Source organism: Sorex araneus, chromosome 2 (genome assembly GCF_027595985.1).
Source record: "Sorex araneus isolate mSorAra2 chromosome 2, mSorAra2.pri, whole genome shotgun sequence".
In the NCBI taxonomy this organism is placed as follows: Eukaryota; Metazoa; Chordata; class Mammalia; order Eulipotyphla; family Soricidae; genus Sorex; species Sorex araneus.
The window spans coordinates 31,640,760-31,663,560 of NC_073303.1; the positions used below are offsets into that span (position 1 = coordinate 31,640,760).

Here is a 22,801-nt window from a genome sequence, read left to right on the forward strand (position 1 = left end):
GAAACCGGCTGAGCCCGCTCAGGGATTCCTCCCGGTTTTCTGACAGTTCCCGGGCCAGAACTCGGGGAGAGACACAGTGACAGTGTCAGGATCGGGCTCTTGGCAACGTCCGCGATCCCTGGAGAGTTTCAATCTTCGCTCTCAAGTCTTAAGCGGGTGTGTGATGTAGGGCAAGTCAGGGTTGGGCTTTCCCATCAGTGCAGTTTCACGTCCCAACCCGTTAGAGAGCATTCTTCCCGGACACCGGCTGCGCCGCACTCCCATTGGCCCCCGGAGAAACCAATCAGCGCCCGAGGTTCCCGTTTTAACCCGTTCGTCCACCTAGCAAACTCTATTCCCCCTTGGACCGGTTTAGGGTCATGAGTCCTGGGTCGCTCGCCCGGCTGCTCTTCTGGGCGCTGTCCTTGACCCCGATCTCGGCGGGTGAGTGCGGGATCAGAGGGAAACGGCCGCTGGGGTGGGGGTGGGGGCAGGGAGATAAACTTGGGGGCTGCCGAGACGGCCCGCGGGCCCGCGGGGAATGCTGCCTCGGTCCACGCGGGCGCAGAGCACTGCTCTCCCACGGTCGCCCCGATCCTGACCCCCTCCATCTCCTGATTCTTTACCCTTAAGTTTTCGATCTTCCGCTCCCCCCTTCCCGCTCTCGAGCCCCCTAGTTCCTCGCGCGCCTCCCAGTCACCCACAAGCCCGGGGTCCGAGTCGGGAGGAGGATCGGGCGGGGTCTCGGTGCTTCACCTGCACCTACCTCGCCCCCGCCAGGCCCCCACTCCCTGAGGTATTTGCACACGGCGGTGTCGCGGCCCGGCCGTGGAGAGGCGCGGTACGTGTCGGTGGGCTTCGTGGATGACACGCAGTTCTTGCGGTTCGACAGCGACTCGCCGAGTCCGCGGGTGGAACCGCGGGCGCCGTGGGTAGGACAGGAGGGGCCACAGTTCTGGGACGTGCAGACGGATATTGCCAAAGTACATGCACAGACTTGCCGCTCGAATCTGGTTACTGCGCTTGGCTACTACAACCAGAGCGAGTCGGGTAAGTGACCCTGGACCCGGATTGCAAGTCACGGGTCCCTGCATCCCCGTTGGACGAACCGGGGTCTTCCCGAGTTTCTGGGTCGGAGTTTCATCCGGAAACTTAAGAGAACCTTCCAGTCCCGACACCTGGGAAAAACCCGCTGGGATCCAGTTAGACTTGATTGTCACTTTAAGCGGAAATGGGTCCTGACCAATCACGACTGAGCAGGGGAGGTGCTGCGGGGTCCAGGGGGCGGGGCTGACACTGAGGGCGGGGCAGGTTCTCACACTTTCCAGTGGCTGTCTGGCTGCGACGTGGGACCCGATGGGCACTTCCTCCGCGGCTACGAGCAGTTCGCCTATGATGGAGAAGATTACATCTCCTTAAACGAGGACCTGCGCTCCTGGACCGCAGCGGACCATCCTGCTGAGATCACCCGGCGCAAGTGGGAGGAGGCCAGAGCTGCAGACCACTACAGGGTATACCTGGAGGGGGAGTGCGTGGAGTGGCTCCACAGATACCTGAAGAATGGCAAGGAGACCCTGCAGCGCGCAGGTACCAGAGGCCAACGGACCTCTTAACTTCTGCTCGGGCTGGGGCAAAACCCCTTTTTGGGTCCAATCATAAAGGGAGAAAAATGGAATTGATACGGGGTTTCTTCCCTCTGTCCCCTGTCTTGAACTCTCCTGGGTTTTCATAGCCTCTACCAAACAGACTTGCCCAGAGGAACCATTCTTCCTCGGGGCGTGTAGGGACGCAGATCCTCCAAGATGGAGAGGAAGATCTCTGAATCAACTTAATAGTAGACTTCTTTGGGCTGGAGTGATAGCACAGCCTGTAGGGTGTTTGCCAGGCACGCGGCTGACCCGGGTTCAGTTCCCAGCATCCTATATGGTCCCCCGAGCACCGTCGGGAGTAATTCCTGAGTGCATGAGTCAGGAGTAACCCCTGTGCATCGCCGGGTGTGACACCCCCCCCCCCCGCAAAAAAAAGTAAAGTAGATTTCTTTGAACCCGGAAGTTCTCTTTCACTGCCCCTTATCCAATTTCACTGGAGTCACTCACCTCCACCCGGATCAGGACCACAAGTACCTGTGGGCCCAATCAAACATCTGGAGTTTCCTATCCTGGGCTGTCTTGTCATATTCTAGAACTTTCCAAGGAATAGGACCTTCTCCCAGATTCTGGAATCTGGACTGTGTACTCCCTCTCATTCCAATTGTCCTTTCCATTTTCAGTGGCCTAATGGAGGTAATGCAAAGTTCCTGAGTTTTCTCACCTTTTCTTCAGATCCCCCAAAGTCACATGTGACCCGCCACCCTACCTCTCACCATGAGGTCACCCTGAGGTGCTGGGCCCTGGGCTTCTACCCTGCCGAGATCACCCTGACCTGGCAGCGTGATGGAGAGGACCTGATCCAGGACACAGAGATTGTGGAGACCAGGCCTTCAGGGGATGGAAACTTCCAGAAGTGGGCAGCTGTGGTGGTACCTTCTGGAGAGGAGCAGAGATACACGTGCCATGTGCAGCATGAGGGGTTGCCAGAGGCTGTCACCCTGAGATGGGGTAAGGAGGGGGACGGGGCACAGAGCCTGTTCTAAGGGGAATCAGTGGTCTTTCTGGGGAGCTTCATCAGGTGGGGACTGAGCCCTGTGGGGTTTAATCTTTTTCTCCCTTCCCAGAGCCCCCTTCTCAGCTGATCACCTCCTTTGTGGGGACCATCACTGGGCTGGTTCTCCTTGGAGCTGTGATCGCTGGAGCTGTGAGCTGCAGGAAGAAGCTCTCAGGTAGGGAAGGGGATGAGGTGTGAGTGCTCTTGCCTCACTAGGGAGTTTCCGGCAGGTAGAAAATTCCCAATCTTTTGCTTCAATACAACGAACCACTCTCTATGTATGTGGCTTCCCCAGTCTCTGCGGAAAGGGTTAACTTTTTCCACAGCTGTGTGTGGAAAGGGTTAAAATTTTCATGCTAATGACAGATTCCCCAAAGTTGTAGGTCAAAGGGGACAGTCTTCTTCGCTTAGGTCACTTAGGTCGATCTTCCAGAAGGAAGTTTGTGCAGTTTCCACAAACCGTATCCCCTTGGGTGTTTCCCGATCCTGCCCTGTGCACTGTGATCTTTGAAATTTCCTATGATCCTGGTCTAATAGAACTGCCTGGCTGTGCCTTCTGCTGGAAGCTCATGGATGTTTTCTTTCCACAGATGGGAAAAAAAGGAGCTATATTTAGAGTGCCAGTAAGTATGGGTGCGGTGATCCCTGAGACCCTTGAGACAGTATAGACTGGAGCCCGTGGAGCTTTTTCTCCTTAGAGTTTCTCCCTGAATCTCATCTGTGGGTTCTGACCCAGGCCTGTGTTTCTTCTACCCCAGGAGGCGGCAGTGCCCAGGACTCTGACATGTCTGCCACAGATCATAATGGTGAGATTATGGAGGCTGAAGTATAAAGGGGGTGGGGTAAAGGGGACAGGACTGGATTTTGGGGGTTCTCTGGTTTTAGACAGAGAGGGGAAGGTGTCAGAATATTACCACTAGATTGCAACTGACTAAATTATTTGTTCTTGGTCTTTTTCTTCCATAGTGTGAGAGAGTTCCATGTGGCAACTGAGTGGTGCGAGATTTCTTCAAGCCTCACTTTGTGACTTTAAGATCTGACATTTCTTCCTGAGAAGTCAGGGTATCTGAATGTGTCTGTGTTTTACATTAGCATACTGTAAGGAGGTGGGGAGACATGCTCAATGACCCCTGTATTATTGTGTGATGATATCACATGTGTCATATGTTTATTTTTATTTATATATTTTGTTTTTTTTTTACCTTTTTATTAAGGTTTATTAAGGTCCTGGGATTTATAATGCTGTTAAATATACTTTCTGTACATATGTCATTTCAAACCACAGCAGGAAGTGCCTGCTTCCGTCCATCCTCCCAGTCATCCTTCCCAGCATTTTAATTCTTTGTATTATATGCCTAAATGTATTAAATTGGACTTATTAAATATGTGTGTGGTTCTTTGTATGTAATTTTTTTTGTCCTTTTTGGTCACACCTAGCAATGCTCAGGGATTACTCCTGGCTCGACACTCAGGAATAACTCCTGGTGGTGCTCAGGGGACCATATAGGATGCCAGGAATTAAACCCAGCTTAGTTTCATGCAAGGCAAACACCTTCCCCACTGTACTATCTTTCCAGCCCCCTCAATGTGTTTTAAAATGAAGCAAAAAAAAAAATATATATATATATATATATATTTGCTTTTTGGGTCACATCCAACAGTGCACAGAGGTTACTCCTGGATCTGCACTCAGGAATTACTCCTGGTGGTGCTGGGGGACCACATGGGATGCTGGGAATTGAACCCTGGTCGGCTGAGTGCAAGGCAAACGCCCTACCTGCTGTGCTATCGCTCCAGCCCCTGAAGCAAAAAAAAATATATATATATATATATTTTGCTTTTTGGGTCACACCTGGCGATGCACAGGGGTTACTCCTGGCTCTGCACTCAGGAATTACTCCTGGTGGTGCTCAGGGGACCATATGGGATGCTGGGAATTGAACCCCGGTCGGCCTCGTGCAAGGCAAAATATTTTTAAAGAAATTTACTTTAAGAGAAATGTGGAGAGAGAAAAAGAGAGCACGAGAGAGATACATGTTCAAGAGAGAACATGGGCTTCTCTAGAGGAAAAAAGGTACGAATAATCTGTTTTAAAAATTTATAAAACATGGGGCTGGAGTGATAGCACAGCAGGTAGGGCATTTGCCTTGCACGAGGTCGACCCGGGTTTGATTCCCAGCATCCCATATGGTCCCATGAGCACCGCCAGGAGTAATTCCTGAGTGCAGAGCCAGGAGTAACCCCTGTGCATTGCCGAGTGTGACCCAAAAAGAAAAAAATTATAAAACATGTTTAATTTTATAAGACATGATTTATTTTTAATTTAAATTTTATAAGACATTTTATAAGACATTTTAAAAATGGCTCACTGGTTCCAATTTTAACTATTACCATTTGGAATCATATTATTGGGGACCAGAATCCCAAATGCTGGGGCTTCAGAGATGGAGTGCCGCCCCTCGGGGGATCTCCTAGAAGAGTTTACCCGAAAGGAAGTGTTTTACATCTGCTTATGTTGACCAAATTCATGTTTATGTTTATGTTCAACCAAACTCATGTTAATTCCTGTCCCCTCACCCTTATGCTTTTTTTTTAGAAGCCCCTCTGATTTCAATAATGTTGCCAGCCATCAGCCTGTGACCCATTCTTTTGTCCATCTACTGGGGGAAACTCTATTGATGCTAAACACACCAGGGAACCTGGTCACCAAAGGATGGTGACATTGTATGTTAGATTGACAGCATTCTTATAATTTTTATGTGTTTTATTTATTTATTTATAGATTTTGTGTCATAGTGATGCTCAGAGCTTATTCCAGGCTCTGTGCTGAGGCACTACTCTTAGTGGTGCTCAAGGGACTGTATGTGGCGCTGGGGACTAAACCAGGATTAACTATGTGCAATGCAAATGGTTTGCATTATCTTGTACTATCTCTCCAGCCCTATATTTTATTTTTTTAAATTAAAACATCTATTGTACCTAGAAAAATTAAAAATATATAATATCTGTGAGATAGACCATTACAAAACTGATCATGATTACTTTTAAGTCATACAATGATCCAACACCCATCCCTCCACCAGTGTACATTTCCCACCATCAAAGGCCCCCATTTCCCTCCCACCATCCCCCAACCCCCCTCCCCCATCCTGCCTCTATGGCAGGCACTTTCCTTTTTTACTCTCCTTTTGTGCATTATGGTTTACAATGCAGGTACTAAGAGGTCATCGTGTTTGTTCAGGGCTCTTTGTTCAGGTTGTATAGATTTTTTACTGGAAAGGTAAGGCTAGAGTAGCTTTTTTAACTAGATGGCAGCTTTGGGATGTGGAAGTGACTGCTGAGGCTTCCGAGGCTTATGGAAGTACAGGGAGGTGGGGGGGAGATAACCCATCCTGACCCTAAGAAAGCCTGGAGATTTTAGTCACAAAACCCGTAAGCCCATATTTTCAGCAGATTATATCTTTTTTTTTCTATTTGGGTCACACCCAGCGATGATCAGGGGTTACTCCTGGCTCTGCACTCAGGAATTACTCCTGGCGGTGCTTGGGGGCCATATGGGATGCTGGGGATCAAACCCGGGTCGGCCGTGTGCAGGGCAAATGCCCTAGCTGCTGTGCTATTGCTCTGGCCCCAGCAGACTGTATCTTGATGAGGTCTGTCCGATATGGTGGAATCCGGCGGGCAGCATGACAGCAATTTTGGATTGTGGGAACAAGCCGCTGCCAGGCTCCCTGCTCGGCTGGGAACCAGGCTGACCTACACCCTCTGATTTACCCTGGTCTGCTTAGCCTTGCATGGTCCAAGATTAACTGTGGCTTTTAACCCATAAATTTATTTTTTCTGAAATAAGGTCTCTGAAACAAGGCCAATAAATGAGCTTGTATATTTGAGCCAGAGGTGGTTTGTGGATGTGACTCCCACATATTTAACTTTTGGCTGTTTAATTTCTCAGGAGACTTGGTGCCAAGTTTTCCGGCCAGAGGCACAGCAGCGATTTGGGGGTATCAGGAATGGTACTGCATCCCCAGAAAAATTCTTTTTACCACTCCCACACTTCCTTTCAGTTTTTTTTTTCTTTTTGGGTCACACCTGGCAATGCACAGGGGTTATTCCTGGGTCTGCACTCAGGAATTACTCCTGGCAGTGCTCAGGGGACCATATGGGATATTGGGAATCGAACCCAGGTTGGCCGCGTGCAAGGCAAACGCCCTACCCACTGTGCTATCACTCCAGCCCCCCTTTCAGTTTTGTTGATATGATGACCAGGTGATGCACATTTTTTGCTGTGATGTTCAGCTGGGGAATCACATATCAGCTCATGATGCTCACATAGTTGGTTGTGATGCTCATCCTCTTAGTTGTGGTGCTTATATACATTCTCCAGTTGACAGGCTCAGTCTCTGTTGGGGCAGATAAGTAATAGTTGTGGTGCTTCCTGGGGTTAGCTGCACATGCTTGCCAGAGGTCAAACTTGATGCTTACACATGCTTAGGCCACGATGCTTATACATCTTAGTTGCAGTGCTTGCTAGGGATTTGCAGCCCTTTTTCTGGTTCTTCTGACTGTGTTGTGACTGAAAATCCCTTGAGTCACAGGGGATCACAGACAGAAGACTGCCAGTATCAGTATGTCCCTTGGTGCTTAAAGGACAGAAGAATTTGAACTCATAACCATACTTGTACAAGGCAGGAATTATAAGTCAAGCAGTATTCTTCTGGTCATTCACTTTATTTTCTGATCAAATATGTTAAATTAATGGGGCAGGGGAATGACTCAAAGGGGAGACCTGGATTTGATCCCCAGCACTATATGATTTTCCAGGCACTATGCTTGGAATAGCCCTAAGCACTCACTGTGAGATATGACCCCCAAACACACACAGACACACAGACACACACACACACACACGTACATACACAAGAAATTAACTTCCAAATCCAAATATATACATGTCTGTACATACATATGATAGCAGTTTAATATTCAGTTAATTATGTGCATTCTCTCTGACAGAGCTGTGTGCATATACTAAACTTAGGGAATATCAACAAAAAGTAAGTGCCACTCTTGAGTGCAAACATGTGCTGAGAGCATGTGTGTGAGTGGCGCCTCCACGGTCCAGATCCACCTGCCTGGGGTTGTGAAGTAAGGACAAGTCACCTGTCCCACAACCCTAGTCTCTGATGCGGGACAGGCTTCTAAACACAATGGATGAGGGAAAATGTTCAAATAAAGCCCAGCAAACTGAAACTTATCATTTCCCCCAATTTCTCACCCTCCAACATCACTCCCAGGCCCAGTACCCCCTTCCCACATGATGGGAGCCTATAGTCACTGGAAGCAGAGTCCTCCTCCCTGAGAGAGGAAACCTACTTTGCCCCACATTCTTGCACTACACACGACATGAGCCCCACTGACAGGTGGCCACATGCTGGAGTCTGACTCAGGATATGGTGACACAGAGCCTGGGACAGTGCAGAGGGGCCCGTGCCTCCCACCTTCCCAAGAGCACCCTTGAGTCCTTTTGCTGCAGTTTTTGTCGTATAATCCCATCTGTGGTCGTCATAATACAGCGGTCCCCTTGCCCTTCATCCCTGGGAAGGGACAGGCGAGAGAGAGAGATACCTTTCCCCTGCTGGGCGGGCATGGGGTCGAGGCTTGGTTCTCAGGCTGGAGACATTCTGCAAGTAGCTGCCCACGTTGAGTTTGGTTCAGCTGGGTCTGGATTCACGCTCGTGCAGCTGCAGAGCATGTGTGGCCCCCGGGTCACATCTCAGCGGAGGGAGGGGCCGGTGCCTCCCTATCCACAATTCTTGAGTCACAACATAAAAATGTGAGGAAATTTTGCATTCCTCAACCTCATACAGAGCACTTGTTTCACACTGTAAGAGAAAAGAATGAAGAGACTCAGGTGAGTCACAGAACTGTGACATCTTGAGCAAGCTCCCAGCATCCCTCTCAAAGAACCCCCAAACCCAGTCCTGTCCCCTCTGCCCAATCCCGCCCACTCCAGCCTCCAGAGTCTGACCTCTAGTGTTCTTGAGAGACTTATCAGAGCCCTGGGCACTGTTGCTGTCTGTGGAGGAACAAATAGGCCAAGGTCAGAGCTCCCGGGGGTGGGACTAGGAGGAACTAGGGGTGCGGGAGCTCCCCGTGGACTCCGGTCTCTGTCCCCAGGATTCCAGGGCCCCAGCCCTGCCCACACTTACTTGCAGCCTGAGTGTACTGTACTCCTTCCTCACCTGCGGGAAGGAAACAGCCCAGGGAAGGTTGGGGAGAGCACTGGGTCCTGAGCCCACAGAGCAGCTCTCTAGGACTGGACCCCAGGGAAGCATCAGAACTCTGAAGACTGAGGGCAGGACCAGGAAACACGCAGGAAGGAGACACTCCTGGACTTACCAGTCTCCTCCTGGTGGTCTGTGCCCTGAAGGGACAATCCCTGTGACCTGGGACCCTGGGGACCAGGTTCACCCCCAGCTTATGGAGGTGAAAGTATCTTTCCTGAGCAAACCTGAGAGCGGCACACACAGGGGAGTGTGAGCGACAGCACAGGGGTGGGTGGTGCTCCCGCTAATGAGGCAGGAGAGCTAATATGGGGGGGAGACCCCCAAAGTGGGACAAGACTCAAGACTTGCCATGTTGGACAGATTCCCCCTCCCCAGCCCATCTTACCTGAGCGCTTCTTCCTGCAGATCACAGCTGCCACCACAGCTCCAAAAGCCATAGCCCCGAGGAGAACTAGGCCCACAGTGAGGATGGTGGGCTGAGAAGGGGGCTCTGGGAAGGGAGGAAGGAGAGGGTCTGACCCCCGGCCTCAGCCGAACCCTCAACAGTTCCCCAGAGGGACCAACCTTGATTCCCCTGAGAACAGGCTCTATGCCTGGTCTTCCTCTTACCCCATCTCAGGGTGACAGGCTCCGGCAGCCCCTGGTGCTGCACACGGCACGTGTATCTCTGCTCCTCTCCAGAAGGCACCAGCACAGCCGCCCACTTCTGGAAGGTTCCATCCCCTGAAGGCCTGGTCTCCACCAGCTCTGTGTGCTGGGTCAGGTCCTCCCCATCACGCTGCCAGGTCAGGGTGATCTCGGCAGGGTAGAAGCCCAGGGCCCAGCACCTCAGGGTGACCTCCTGGTCAGAGAAGGGGTGGCGGGTGATGTGTCTTCTGGGGGCTTCTGAGGAGGAAAAATGAGAAAATTCACACTTTGGGTCACTTTCAGAATGAGGTTGAACAGGATAATTGGTTTGGAAGAAGGAGGCAGAAAACCCAGGCTAACTCAAGAAATTGGTAAAATCCTATTCCAAAATTCTAGAATAAGGTTTGGGTAGGAGGCTGAGGTCTCTCAGGAGAACACTGACTCTGGTCCTGACCTGGGTGGAGGATGAATGTCTGAGAAAAACAGTCAGATCTCCAAGGTGATGAGAAAAAAATGTAAGAAAGTTGGATTCAACTATGCAGATGTTAGGAGAGATTAAGTCATGATATTTGCTTATAAATGGATAAACATGGAGGGTATCATGCGAAGTGAAATGAGTCCGAAAGAGAGGGACAGACATAGAGGGACTGCACTCATTTGTGGAGTGTAGGGTAGCATCACATGAGGCTGACACCCAAGGACAGTAGATATAAGGGCCAGGGGAATTGCCCCATAGCTGGAAGACTGCTTCATGAGCGGAGGGGAGAAGGCAGATGGAATAGAGAAGGGATCACTAAGAAAATGATGGCTGGAGGAACCAGTTGGGATGGGAGATGCATGCTGAACGTAGATGCTGGACCAAACATGATGACCTCTCAGTGTCTGTATTGCAAGCTATAATGCCCAAAAGGAGAGAGAGAGTATGGGGAATATTGTCTGCCATAGAGGCGGGGGAAGGGTGGGAAAGGTGGGGCGTATACCCGGGATATTGGTGGTGGGGAATGTACACTGGCGGAGTGATGGGTTTTTGATCATTGTGAGATCGTAACCCAAACATGAAAGCTTGTAACTATCTCACGGTGTTTCAATAAAATTTAAAAAATTTAAAAAAAGAGAAAAAGAAAAAGAAAGATTCAGAGTGTCTGTTGGAACCCACGGAAACCGAGATCTGTTATTTCAGAGAAGGTCTCCCCTCCCAGCAGGGAGACCAGGGTCCTTCATGCTCTTTTGAAGACAGGGTAGGCCTGCGGGCAAGTCTATCTGTAGCACCGGACATTGAAACCAGGAGGGCCCCTTCCTCTCCTGGCCAGAGGAGAAGGACTATTTGGACACTAGCCCCCATTATTTTCCCCCTTGTGGGGAGTCAGCCACTGCCCAGGGAAGGTCAGGGGTTGTCACCACCAGAGACCGGTACCTGTGCGCAGCAGCGTGTCCTTCCCGTGCTCCAGGTATCTGAGGAGCCCCTGCACGCAGGTGTTCTCCAGGTAGTTCCTGTGGTACTCAGCCTCACCCCACTGCTCCCACTTGCGCTGGGTTCTCCAAGCCTGCGTGCCCGCCGCCGCCGTCCAGGAGCGCAGGTCCTCGTTCAGGGCGATGTAGTCGGAGCCGTCGTAGGCGGATTGTTCGTACCCGCGCAGGAGGCGCCCGTCGGACCCCACGTCGCAGCCGTACATCCTCTGGAGGGTGTGAGAGTCTGACCCGCCCCGCACAGATTAACCCCGAACCGAAAACGAAACCGGGGCCCGGTTCCCGCGGCGCCTCCCGGTCAAGGGTCCGGGGCGGGTCCCTCAGCCTCGGGGACGCTAGGACCCCCCTCAGGGCGACCCGGCCCGTCCCCGTGTTGGCTCGTCCCTGCCCGGCCGCTCTCACCCGCTTTGCTCTGGTTGTAGTAGCCGCGCAGGATTTTCAGGCTCAGCCGGTAATTCTTTGCGGCTTTCTTGGCGATCAGTGTCTGCTCCTCCCAGTACTCGGGTCCCTCCTGCTCCACCCAGGGCGCCCGCGGCTCCATCCTCGGACTCGCCGAGTCACTGTCGAAGCGCACGAACTGCGTGTCGTCCACGTAGCCGACTGCGATGAAGCGGGGCTCCCCGTCGCCGGGCCGCGAGATGGCGGTGAGGAAGTACTGCAGGAAGTGTGGGCCTGGGGGAGGGGAATGGGTGAGACCCGGTCCGACCCACGGTCCGCTAGCCCGGGTGCCGAGGGACTGAGATGGGCGAGACTTAGCTCGCAGGAGTTGAAGATTGGGGGATCGGACAGGGCGGGACGGGGGACATCTGCTGCGTACCACCGAGAGGCTCCTCCTAGGGGTTAGAGTTCCCGCCTGACCCTCCGGACTCCCCTAAACAAACTTCCCTCCGACCTGGCACTCACCCGTCTGGGCCACCGCTAGCTTCATGAGGATGGTTAGGAGTTCCAAGAGCCACATTTTCAGGGTCTGAGGACTCTTCTTAAATACCGGCAGACGTGGGTCACGCTGATTGGCTGCTCTAAACAGCACCAATGGGAGTTAAGCTAGTATGAGTCATGAGTAACCGCTGGAGAAAGTGAAACTGGGGACACTGGAAATTCTTAGCTCTGGCCCCCAACACCTGCTTGGGAACTGAGGAAATACCTCAGGGAGTGGGAGCTTGGGGGAGGGGAAGGGGTGAGACCTGGCAGGACCTTCCCCCCCACCACCCCCAGGAATGTTGGTTGGAGGGGTCTCAGAGGATGGGAAAGGGGGGAGGGACCAATAAGGTGGATTAAAGATCTCAACATCAGATCAGAATCCATAAAGTACATGGAAGACAAGGTGACAAAACCCTCCACTACATTGAAGCTAAAGATATTTTCAAAGATGACATGCTACTGGCCAAGCAAGTGAAAACAGAGATAAACAAATGGGACTATCTTAAACTAAGAAGCTTCTGCACCTCAAAAGAAACTGTGACCAAAATATAAAGACAGTCTACAGAATAGGAAAGGATATTCACCCAGTACCCATCTGATTATGGGTTGATATCAAGGATATAGAAGGCACTGTTTGAACTCTGCAAGAAGAAAACATCCAACCCCATCAGAAAATGGGGGGTGGAAATGAACAAATTTTCTCAAAGAAGAAATCCAAATGGCTAAAAGACACATGAGAAAATGCTCTACATCACTAATCATCAGGGATATGCAGATTAAAACAATGAGATATCATTTCACACCACAGAGACAGGCCCACATACAAAAGAACAAAAGCAACCAGTGTTGCTGCGGATGTGGGAGAAAGGAACTCTCCTTCACTGCTGGTGGGAATGCCTATTGGTTTAGCGCTTTTGGAAAACAATATGGACGATTCTCAAAAAATTAGAAATTGAGGTCCCGGGGGCTGGAGTGATAGCACAGCGGGTAGGGCGTTAGCCTTGCACGAGGCCGACCCGGGTTCGATTCCCAGCATCCCATATGGTCCCCTGAGCACCGCCAGGGGTAATTCCTGAGTGAAGAGCCAGGAGTAACCCCTGTGCACCGCCGGCTGTGACCCAAAAAGCAAAAAAAAAAAAAAAAAAAAAAGAAAAAGAAATTGAGCTCCCATTTGACTCAGCAATACCACTCCTGGTAATATATCCTGGAGAGGCAAAAAGATATAGTAGAAATGGCATCTGCATTTGTATGTTCATTGCAGCACTGTTTACAATAGCCAAATTCTGGAAAAAATGGAGTGCTCAAAGATATGACTGGTTAAAGAAACTTTGGTACATCTACACAATGGAATACTATGCAGCTGTCACAAAAGATGAAGTAATAAAATTTGCACATAAGTGGATCAACATGAAAAACACCATGTTAAGTGAAATGAGTCAGAAATAGACAGAATAAAAAGATTGCACTCATCTGTAGAATATAAAGTAACAGAATGGGAGACTAACACCCAAGAGTAGTAGAGATAAGGACCAGGAAGTCTGCCCTACAGCTTGGAAACTAGTCTCACATGCTGGGGGAAAAGGCAGCTGAGATAGAGAAGGGAACACCAAGTAGAGAATGTTGGGAGGACCCATTCGGGTTGAAAGATGAGTGCCAAAAGTAGACTATAGACCAAACACAATGGCCACTCGATACCTCTATTGCAAACTACAATACCCAACAGGAGAGAGAACAAAAGGGAATGCCCTGCCGCAGAGGCAGGGTAGAGTGGTGGAGGATGGGGTGGGGGTGGGGGGAGGAATACTGGAATCATTGGTGGAGGAGAATGGGCACTGGTGCAGGGACGGGTAAATGATCACTGAATGACTAATGCAAAAATGAAAGTTCATAAATTTGTAACTGTACCTCATGGTGATTCACTAATAAAAATTTTTTTCAAAAGGGGGGAAAGGGACCAAGAAGGGTGAGACTTAGGGGTGTGGAAGGAGTTGAAGGTTGGGGGGGACAAGGAGGAACATTTGGAGGGGCATCCGGGCAGGGAAACCAAGGAACTACTTCTCAGAGGTCCTACATTAGTGACTGGCAGTTTCTACCCTTACTCCCCGTAATGAACTCCCCTGCGGACTCCGAATTCACCCGCCCTGGTCTGGGTCTGGGTCAGGGCCAGGGCCCCTGAGAGTAGCAGAAGAAGGGGTCAGGGCACCCACATAGTCAAAGAATCAGACCTTTTTTTTTTTTTTTTAACTCTTCCAGGCTTCTCCTCAGTTTATAAAGGGAGCCGCGAGGACCCTGATTGGCTGATCTAGACAGCGACGCCCAATAGGAATGAGGACTGGGGACGCGTCAGGAGTATCTGGGCAGAAGGTGCTGACACAGGTTGCCGAAGAAGTGAAACTCTGGGGAGACCTGGAATCCCCAGGCCTGATCTCCCGCCCCCAACACCACCCTGGGGACGCTGGGAGCCACAACTGGGACTCGGGACTTCGCCCTCTCACCTGTTCCCTCACCTGGTCTTTGTCACACTGTCTCTCCGTGTCCAGGACTGAGACTGACAGCGATTTTCTATGGTTTTCATTTCGGTATCTCGCTACAATCTTACAAGTTCCTGAGGATGCCAGAGATGCTTCTGTGCATTCAGGTTATGCCTGTCAGTGTTTGCCGTGTGAGGACTCTGACTTAAAGCCCCTTTATTGTTGGCAATGATGACTTTGTTTTGTTTTTGGCTTTTGGCTACACCAGGCAGCACTCAGGAGTAACTCCTGGCTCTGTGCTCAGGGATCATTCTGACAGGTTCATGGGACCATATGTGGTGTGGGGGATCAAACCCGTATTGGCCACATGCAAGGCAAGTGCTTTACCTTTGTGATATCTCCCCTGCAGAGTTAATGCCTGACATTAACTTCAACTGGAATAATATCAACAACAAATTAATTTTAACAGAAAATCTTTGTGGGGAGCAAGAGGTCATACCCAGTGATGTTCACTGACTCTGTACTCAGGAATTACTCCTGGCAGTGCTCAGGGGAACATATGGGATGCAGGCAATAGAACCCCTTTCTGGCAAGGTTCAAGGCAAGCACCTTACCTGCTATACTATTTCACCAACCCCTAGAAAGTCTTTTGAAGAAAAACCATATTAGATTTATGCTGGGGACCAGCCCTACCTGAGCAGGCCTGAACCAGGGATGCCATGAGGACTAAGAAAGAGGCAGAAATGGGAGCAAAAAGCATGTGGTGAGGGGGCTCATGCCTTTGGACTGAACCCTGACTGTTCTCTATGAATCATATTTATTACTAGAATCCATAATCATCAGAACAATATTCCTCGGGCAAATACCTAATGACTTTAATCTATCCAAGATAGACTTTTACACATCCAAGGACCTTGGTTCATGGGAAAAACATCTTTGTAATGGGCTTTCTCAAGGGGAGATTCTTTCAGGAAGCAGAGATAGAGCAGATACAGGACCTGTCCCCCAACCTCCCCCCTCTGGGGCATTATTTCACCTCTAGCACCATCATATTTGTTGAAAGTTCCCATAAAGGACCTTTTTTGTCCATATCCTTTATTTATATATCTAGTACTCAACATTTTTTTTTAAGCATAGAAATGGCCCAGTTCTTCAAGTAATCTTGAAAAGAATGCTAAGCTGCTAAATCTTCCATGTAGACCAGTCAGGGCTGAGCTCTGGGCCCTCGTCAGAATGGGGTCGGGCAGATTCCCTGAACACCCCAGCCACCCTCCCCTGCCCAGGGGCTAAGGCTCCCACTCACACCCAAAATTTTCAGGCATAGAAATGGTCCATCGTCACAACTGAACCTCATCAAGCTGCCAAGCCACCAAATGGTTCCAGCTTCTGGAGGGACACACCGCATTTCATAGTGCTTTGAGTCACTTGACCCCACCCCAGTAGCAAAACTGAGATTTAATAAAAAGTTGTGTAGAATTTTGCAAACCACAATGCCTAAAGGACAGAGAGAGATAGAGAGAGAGAGAAGAAAATTACCTGCCATAGAGGCAGGAAGGGGGTTTGGAGTGGGGAGTGATGGGAGGGAACCTGGGGACACTGGTGCTGGGAAATGTACACTGGTGGAGGAATGGATGTTGGAATACTGTGTGATTGAATCCTTATCATGAACAGTTTTGTAATGGTCTATCTCACAGCGATTCAATATAGCGCAGGAACTGCCTGTCTTCCAGGTAGCCGACTATGATGAACAGGGCTCCTGGCCATTGGGAGTGAAGGCCTGGGGGAGGGAGAGGGGTGAGACCCGGTCGGACCCATGGTCTGCGAGCCCTGGGGCCATGGACTGAGATGGAGAGAATTTCCGTGCAGGAGTTGAAGGTTGGGGGACATCTGCTAGGGACCACTGAGAGGCTCCTCCTAGGGGTTAGAGTTTCCACCTGGCCGTCCCCATTCTCGAAACCAACTTCCCTCCAACCTGCACTCACCCGTCAGGGTTAGAGCCAGGACCACTGCTAGCTGCATGGTTAGGAGCTCCAAGAGCCACATTTTCAGGATCTTAGGAGTCTTAACTATCAGAGACGGGGGTCATGCTGTCTGACTGTTATAAAGCAAAGACACCAGTGGAGTGAAAGTGAAATTTAGGGGAGCCTGGAAATCCCAGCCCTGACCTTCTGACCCCCAACACCTGTTTGGGAACTTAGGAAATATCTCAGGGAGTGGGAGCCTGGGGGAGGAAAGGGGTGAGACCTGGCAAGGCCTTCCCCCTCCCCCACAGGAGTGTTGGTCAGAGGGGTCCCAGGAGACAGGAAAGGGTGGAGGGACCAACAAGATGGATTAAAGATCTCAACATCAGATCAGAATCCATAAATTACATAGAAGATAAGGTTGGCAAAACCCTCCACTACATTGAAGCTAAAGGTATTTTCAAAGATGACATGCCACTGGCAAAGAAAGTGAAAACAGATAAACAAATGGGACTATTTTTTTTTTTTTGCTTTTTGGGTCACACCCAGCAATGCACAGGGGTTACTCCTGGCTCTGCACTCAGGAATTACCCCTGGCAGTGCTCAGGGGACCATATGCAATGCTGGGAGGTTCGGCCTCATGCAAGCCAAATGCCCTACTCTCTGTGCTATTGCTCCAGTCCCTGAAAGATTTTCTTGATGCTGAACTCACACCCTCATTCTAATTCCACCACATTGCAGGGAAGCAAACTGATGTCCCAGTATGGTGGTTCTTGTTCTTTTCTTCTCAGGAAAATACTAAAATGTAGCTATAAGCCTCTCTACTCCTGGGGTGCTCTCTGGTGAATGATTCAGTGGTTCTCAATGTGACTAAACCTCAGGAATGCATTTGGCTTGTTGGAAATACTCAGGCCTCTCCCCAAGTCTCTGTAAGCATGTGGAGTCTGGAGCACAGTAGTCACTTCTTTAAGTGGCTCCACCCAGGGGTAGGGATGAATGTACTGTCACAGAAACAGTAAGATTCCTCCTCTGGTCTATGTTATTCCTGCTAATCTGAGTCTGAAGCCAGCAGCTACTATTGGGATGTCCCCACCTCTTCTCCAGGGTTTAAATATTGTTGGGAGTCACCTCCTTAATCAGTTCCCTTAGCCCACACAGATCACCCATCATGTCCTTCCATCTTTCCTCAAAAGTCTCCTTCCCAGTGAAGAGAACTCCACTGTACAGGCTACGAAAATAGCTACTGCCGCCCTGCCGCTGCGGAACTGTGTGGAGGTGGAGGTACGGGTTCAAGATAGCACAGAGGTAGGGCGTTTGCCTTGCACACGGCCGACCCGGGTTGGATTCCCAGCATCCCATATGGTCCCCTGAGCACCGCCAGGGCTAATTCCTGAGTGCAGAGCCAGGAGTAGCCCCTGTGCATCGCCGGGATGTGATCCAAAAAGAAAAAAAAAAAAGAAGATTCGGCTCCACCCTTAATCCACCGCCATGGCTGAGGAGGCATTGCTGCTGGAGGTGTAATGGACATGGATACTGCGCTGCAAGAGGTGCTGAAGACAGCCCTCATCCACGATGGTCTTGCACGTGGCATCCCTGAAGGCGCCAAAGCCCTAGACAAGCGCCAAGCCCAACTTTGTGTGCTTGCATCCGACTGTGATGAGCCTATGTATGTCAAGTTGGTGGAGGCACTTTGTGCTGAACACCAGATCAACCTAATTAAGATTGATGACAAAAAGAAGCTAGGGAAATGTGTCAGCCTCTGTAAAATTGATAGAGAAGGGAAACCCCGTAAAGCGGTTGGCTGCAGTTGTGTTGTAGTTAAGGACTATGGCGAAGAATCACAGGCCAAGGATGTCATCAAAGAATACTTCAAATGCAAGAAATAAATAATTTTGGCTCTTAAGAACAAAAAAGAAAATAGCCACTGCCCTTGTCCCCACACACTTATAAAATTGGGTCATGTTCCCCACAGCAGGTACGGACATCTAACTTAAACACTTTACTTGATTATTATATTTACAGTGAAGCCTGTCCCTTCCTACACAATCTCCAAGACTGGGAATTTTTAAATTATAATTATTATTATTTATTTTATTATTATTTTTAATTGAATCCCAGTGAAACAGTTACAAAGTTGTTCATGACCCGGTTTCAGTCATATAATATTTCAACATCCATTGCTTCACTGGTGTACAATTCCCACCAATGGCTGGAAATTTTGCCTGATTTTCTTCTCTGAATAGATGGAAATACTGTCTTTATTTATTTTAATTTTATATAAATACTTTATTATAAATACCGACAGTATTTATAGATACGAAAATACTGTCCATGGTGCTGGAGCGATAGCACAGCGGATAGGCCATTTACCTTGCACACGGCCGACCCGGGTTCAATTCCCAGCATCCCATCTGGTCCCCTGAGCACCACCAGGGGTAATTCCTGAGTGCAGAACCAGGAGTTTATTAAGGTTCTTTGTCTTTATTTTTGAGTCTTGACAGTGGTTTACTTGGTTTATTTTTTCCAAAAAACCAACTCCTGCTTTCACAGATCTTTCAGATGAAAATTCACCTCTTGATACCACAGAGACTTCTGTGCGCAGTGGCTGTGCTGTGTCTTGAGGGGACAGTGACAGGCAAATGCCTCCTGAGGCTCGGAGATGGAGAAACACAGAAAGAATGAGCCGTGAATGTTTGTTCAAGAAAACAGGCAGCTTCCTCCACAGAAGTAGCACTGTAGCACTGTCATCCAGTGGTTCATCGATTTACTCGAGCGGGCACCAGTAACATCTCCATTGTGAGACTTGTTACTGCTTTTGGCATGTCGAATACGCCACGGGTAGCTTGCTAGGCTCTGCTGTGCGGGTGTGATACTCTCAGCAGCTTGCTGGGCTCATGAGACGCATGGAGGTATCGAACCTGGGTTGGTCGCCCTATTACTATTAATGCTCCAGCCCTCCACAGAAGTAACAAATAGAAAGCTATGGCTGAGGAGGACACCGAGGCCTGAGCTTAGACTGACCAGCACAGAAGCCCTCACTGTTCACTGTCCTGGGACAGGATGAGGCCAAGGTGTTACCTGAGTCTGTGTGATGATGGTCCTGGTGGGAGATGATGCTATTGAGGGACCAGGACAAAGAAGAGAAAATGTGACCCAGACTGCTGGGTGATGACATCAAAGCCTGCAATGAACTGAGACAGACTGGGGACAGGCTCTGTCCCTGCTCATCCCACAGCCTCTCCTATGCCGCCTATCACAGACTCAAACAGGTAACACGCGTGTATCTTGGGAAGGTCTCAGAATTTCCATTATTCCCTCTCAAATTTTAGGGATATCCTTTATTAATCTCTCAATTCAATAAAATAAGAATTTGTTAAAAATGGCAAATTCTTTATTCAGAAATATTATGCAGACAAAACAGGAAGTCAACCCAGAGGGAGACGGCCAAGTCCCGCCTATGCTTGGGACCAGACCATCAGGGAGGAGAACACAGGTAACTGTGGGGAGGGTCTGCTAGCCAGGGGTGGGCGAGACTCCCCCCTCACAGTATGTGATTGGACAACAGACACAGTCAAGTCCCACGGCTTGAGAATATCCAAAATTCTTGAGTCACAACATAAAAATGTGAGGAAATTTGCATTCTTCAGCCTCATACAGAGCACTTGTTTCACACTGTAAGAGAAAAGAATAAAGAGAGTCAGGTGAGTCACAGAACTGTGACATCCTGAGCATCTCTCTCAAAGAACCGCCAAACCCAGTCCTGTCCCCTCTGCCCAATCCCGCCCACTGCAGCCTCCAGAGTCTCACCTCTAGGGTTCGAGAGAGACTCATCAGAGCCCTGGGAACTGTCGCTGTTTGGGGAGGAACAAACAGGCCAAGGTCAGAGCCCCAGGGGGTGAAATGAGAGGAGGAATCTGGGGTGCAGGAGCTCCCCGTGTGCTCTGGTCTCTATCCAGGGCTCCAGGGCCCCAGCCCTGCCCACACTTACTTGCAGCCTGAGTGTACTGTCCTCCTTCCTCACCTGCGGGAAGGAAACATCCCAGGGAGGTCGGGGAGAACACTGGGTCTTGAGGCCACAGAGCAGCTCTCTAGGCCCAGACCCCAGGGAAGTGTCAGAACTCTAAAGATGGCGGGCAGGACCAGGAGACAATTGGGAAGGAGATGCTCCTGGACTGACAGCCTCCTCCTGGTGGTCTGTGCTCACAGGGACAGTCCCTGTGACCTGTGACCCTTGGAACCAGGTTCATCCCCAGTTTATGGAGGTGAAAGTGTCTTTCATGAACAACCCTGAGAGCAGCACACACAGGGGAGTATGAGCAACAGCACAGGGGCGGGTGGTGCTCCCGCTAATGAGGCAGGAGAACTAATGCAGGGTGGAGACCCCCAAAGTGGGACAAGACTCAAGACTTGCCTTATTGGAAAGATTTTCCCCTGCTACCAATTTACTTGAGTGCTTCCTCCTGCTGATCACAGCTGCCACCACAGCTCCAGTGACCACAGCCCCGAGGAGAGCCAGGCCGACAATGATGCCCACAGTGAGGATGGTGGGCTGAGAAGGGGCTCTGGGAAGGGAGGAAGGAGAGGGTCTGACCCCTGGGACTTAGTCCTAACCTTCAAAAGCTCCCCAGAAAAGTCTTCTGATTCCTGTGAGAACAGGCTCTGTGCCCCGTCCCCCTTCTTACCTCATCTCAGGGTGACAGGCTCCGGCAGCCCCTGGTGCTGCACACGGCACGTGTATCTCTGCTCCTCTCCAGAAGGCACCTCCACAGCTGTCCACTTCTGGAAGGTTCCATCCCCTGAAGACCTGGTCTCCACCAGCTCTGTGTCCTGGGTCAGGTCCTCCCCATCACGCTGCGAGGTCAGGGTGATCTTGGCAGGGTAGAAGCCCAGGGCCCAGCACCTCAGGGTGACATACTGGTCAGAGAAGGGGTGGCGGGTGATGTGTCTTCTGGGGGCTTCTGAGGAGGAAAAATGAGAAAATTCACACTTTGGGTAACTTCCACAATGAGGTTGAACAGGATAATTGGTTTGGAAGAAGGAGGTAGAAAACCCAAGCTGACTCGAGAAATTGGTAAAATCCTATTCCAAAATTCAGAATAAGGTTTGGGTAGGAGGCTGAGGTCTCTCAGGAGAGCACTGACTCTGGTCCTGACCTGGGTGAAGGGTGAATGTCTGAGAAAAACAGTCAGATCTCAGGTGATGAGAAAACGATGTAAGAAAGTTGGGTTCAGAGTGACTGTTTGAACCCGACAACCCAAGGAAACCAAGATCTGTTATTTCAGGGAAGGTCTCCCCTCCCACCAGGGAGACCAGAGTCCTTCATGCTCTTTTGAAGACAGGGTAGGCCTGCGGGCAAGTCTGTCTGTAGCACTGGACATTGAAACCAGGAGGGCCCCTTCCTCTCCTGGCCAGAGGAGAGGACTGTTTGGACACTGGTCCCCATTATCTTCCCTTTGTGGGGAGTTGGCCCGCCCAGGGAAGGTCAGTGGTCGTCACCACCAGGGACCAGTACCTGTGCGCAGCAGCGTGTCCTCCAGTTCTCCAGGTGTCTTAGGAGCCAAGGCACGCAGGTGTCCTCCAGGTAGCTCCTGTAGTGCTCAGCCTGACCCTCCTGCTCCCACTTGCGCTGGGTTCTCCAAGCCTGCGTGCCCTTCGCAGCTGTCCAGGAGCGCAGGTCCTCGTTCAGGGCGATGTAGTTGGCGCTGCCGTAGGCGGATTGTTCGTACACGCGCAGGAGGCGCCCGTCGGACCCCAAGTCGCAGCCTTACATGCTCTGGAGGGTGTGAGAGCCTGACCCGCCCCGCACAGATTAACCCCGAACCGAAAAAGAAACCAGGGCCCGCTCCCTGCAGCTTTTCCAGGTCAAGGGTCCGGGGCGGGTCCCTCAGCCTTGGGGACGCTCTGACCCACCTCGGGGCGACCTGGCTTGTCCCCGTTTTGGCTCGTCCCTGCCCGGCCGCGCTCACCCGCTTTGCTCTGGTTGTAGTAGCCGCGCAGGGTGTTCAGGCTCACTAGGTAAGTCTGTGCGGTGCCCTTGGCTCTCCGTGTCTCCCGCTCCCAGTACTCGGGTCCCTCCTGCTTTATCCACGGTGCCCACGGCTCCATCCTCGGACTCGCTGAGTCGCTGTCGAAGCGCACGAACTGTGTGTCGTCCACGTAGCCCACGGTGATGAAGCGGGGCTCCCCACCGGCCCCGAGTTGGCAGTGAGGAAGTACCGTAGGGAGTCGGGCCAGGGGGAGGGGATGGGGTGAGACCCCATTCGACCTGCAATCCGTGAGCCCAGGGGCCTAGGGACTGAGATGGGAGAGACTTTGAGTGCAGGAGTTGAAGGTTGGGGGACGGGACAGGGCGGGACTGGGATCATCTGCTGGGGATCACGGAGAGGCTCCTCCTAGGGGTTAGAGTTCCCACCTGGCCATCCCCACTCCGCACAACAAACTTCCC

The 22,801-nt window shown here is 50.8% G+C and overlaps 3 protein-coding genes and 1 pseudogene across 3 annotated transcripts; 2 read left to right on the top strand and 2 right to left on the bottom strand.

Annotated features, from left to right (window-relative positions):
• Positions 1–359: 359 nt before the first annotated feature.
• LOC101546686 (patr class I histocompatibility antigen, A-2 alpha chain-like) lies at positions 360–3,971 on the top strand. Its single transcript, XM_055129587.1, has 8 exons — positions 360–423; positions 760–1,029; positions 1,291–1,566; positions 2,301–2,576; positions 2,693–2,797; positions 3,213–3,245; positions 3,381–3,428; positions 3,589–3,971. Exons 1-6 carry the CDS (start codon positions 360–362, stop codon positions 3,236–3,238), a joined length of 1,017 nt encoding a protein of 338 aa, XP_054985562.1. The 3' UTR covers positions 3,239–3,245; positions 3,381–3,428; positions 3,589–3,971.
• A 3,373-nt stretch (positions 3,972–7,344) lies between these two features.
• Positions 7,345–12,022, bottom strand: LOC129402564 (patr class I histocompatibility antigen, A-2 alpha chain-like). Its single transcript, XM_055129585.1, has 8 exons — positions 11,907–12,022; positions 11,406–11,675; positions 10,951–11,229; positions 9,519–9,794; positions 9,295–9,399; positions 8,832–8,864; positions 8,651–8,698; positions 7,345–8,504 (listed from the first exon to the last, which is right to left on the bottom strand). Exons 1-8 carry the CDS (start codon positions 11,959–11,961, stop codon positions 8,500–8,502), a joined length of 1,071 nt encoding a protein of 356 aa, XP_054985560.1. The 5' UTR covers positions 11,962–12,022; the 3' UTR covers positions 7,345–8,499.
• A 5,836-nt stretch (positions 12,023–17,858) lies between these two features.
• Positions 17,859–18,256, top strand: LOC129402568 (40S ribosomal protein S12-like). Its single transcript, XM_055129589.1, has one exon. It carries the CDS (start codon positions 17,877–17,879, stop codon positions 18,240–18,242), a length of 366 nt encoding a protein of 121 aa, XP_054985564.1. The 5' UTR covers positions 17,859–17,876; the 3' UTR covers positions 18,243–18,256.
• Positions 18,257–20,023: 1,767 nt separating this feature from the next.
• LOC129401622 (patr class I histocompatibility antigen, A-126 alpha chain-like) lies at positions 20,024–22,616 on the bottom strand (annotated as a pseudogene).
• Between the last annotated feature and the right edge of the window lie 185 nt (positions 22,617–22,801).

Coding starts and splice junctions, on each gene's coding strand:
- LOC101546686 (XM_055129587.1), top strand. CDS start 360: ATGAGTCCTGGGTCGCTCGCCCGGCTGCTCTTCTGGGCGCTGTCCTTG. Junction 1,567..2,300: donor GGAGACCCTGCAGCGCGCAG/GTACCAGAGGCC, acceptor CCTTTTCTTCAG/ATCCCCCAAAGTCACATGTG. Junction 2,798..3,212: donor CTGCAGGAAGAAGCTCTCAG/GTAGGGAAGGGG, acceptor TTCTTTCCACAG/ATGGGAAAAAAAGGAGCTAT.
- LOC129402568 (XM_055129589.1), top strand. CDS start 17,877: ATGGACATGGATACTGCGCTGCAAGAGGTGCTGAAGACAGCCCTCATC.
- LOC129402564 (XM_055129585.1), bottom strand. CDS start 11,961: ATGTGGCTCTTGGAACTCCTAACCATCCTCATGAAGCTAGCGGTGGCC. Junction 11,230..11,405: donor CTACAACCAGAGCAAAGCGG/GTGAGAGCGGCC, acceptor GGGGCGGGTCAG/ACTCTCACACCCTCCAGAGG. Junction 9,795..10,950: donor GGACACGCTGCTGCGCACAG/GTACCGGTCTCT, acceptor TTTCCTCCTCAG/AAGCCCCCAGAAGACACATC.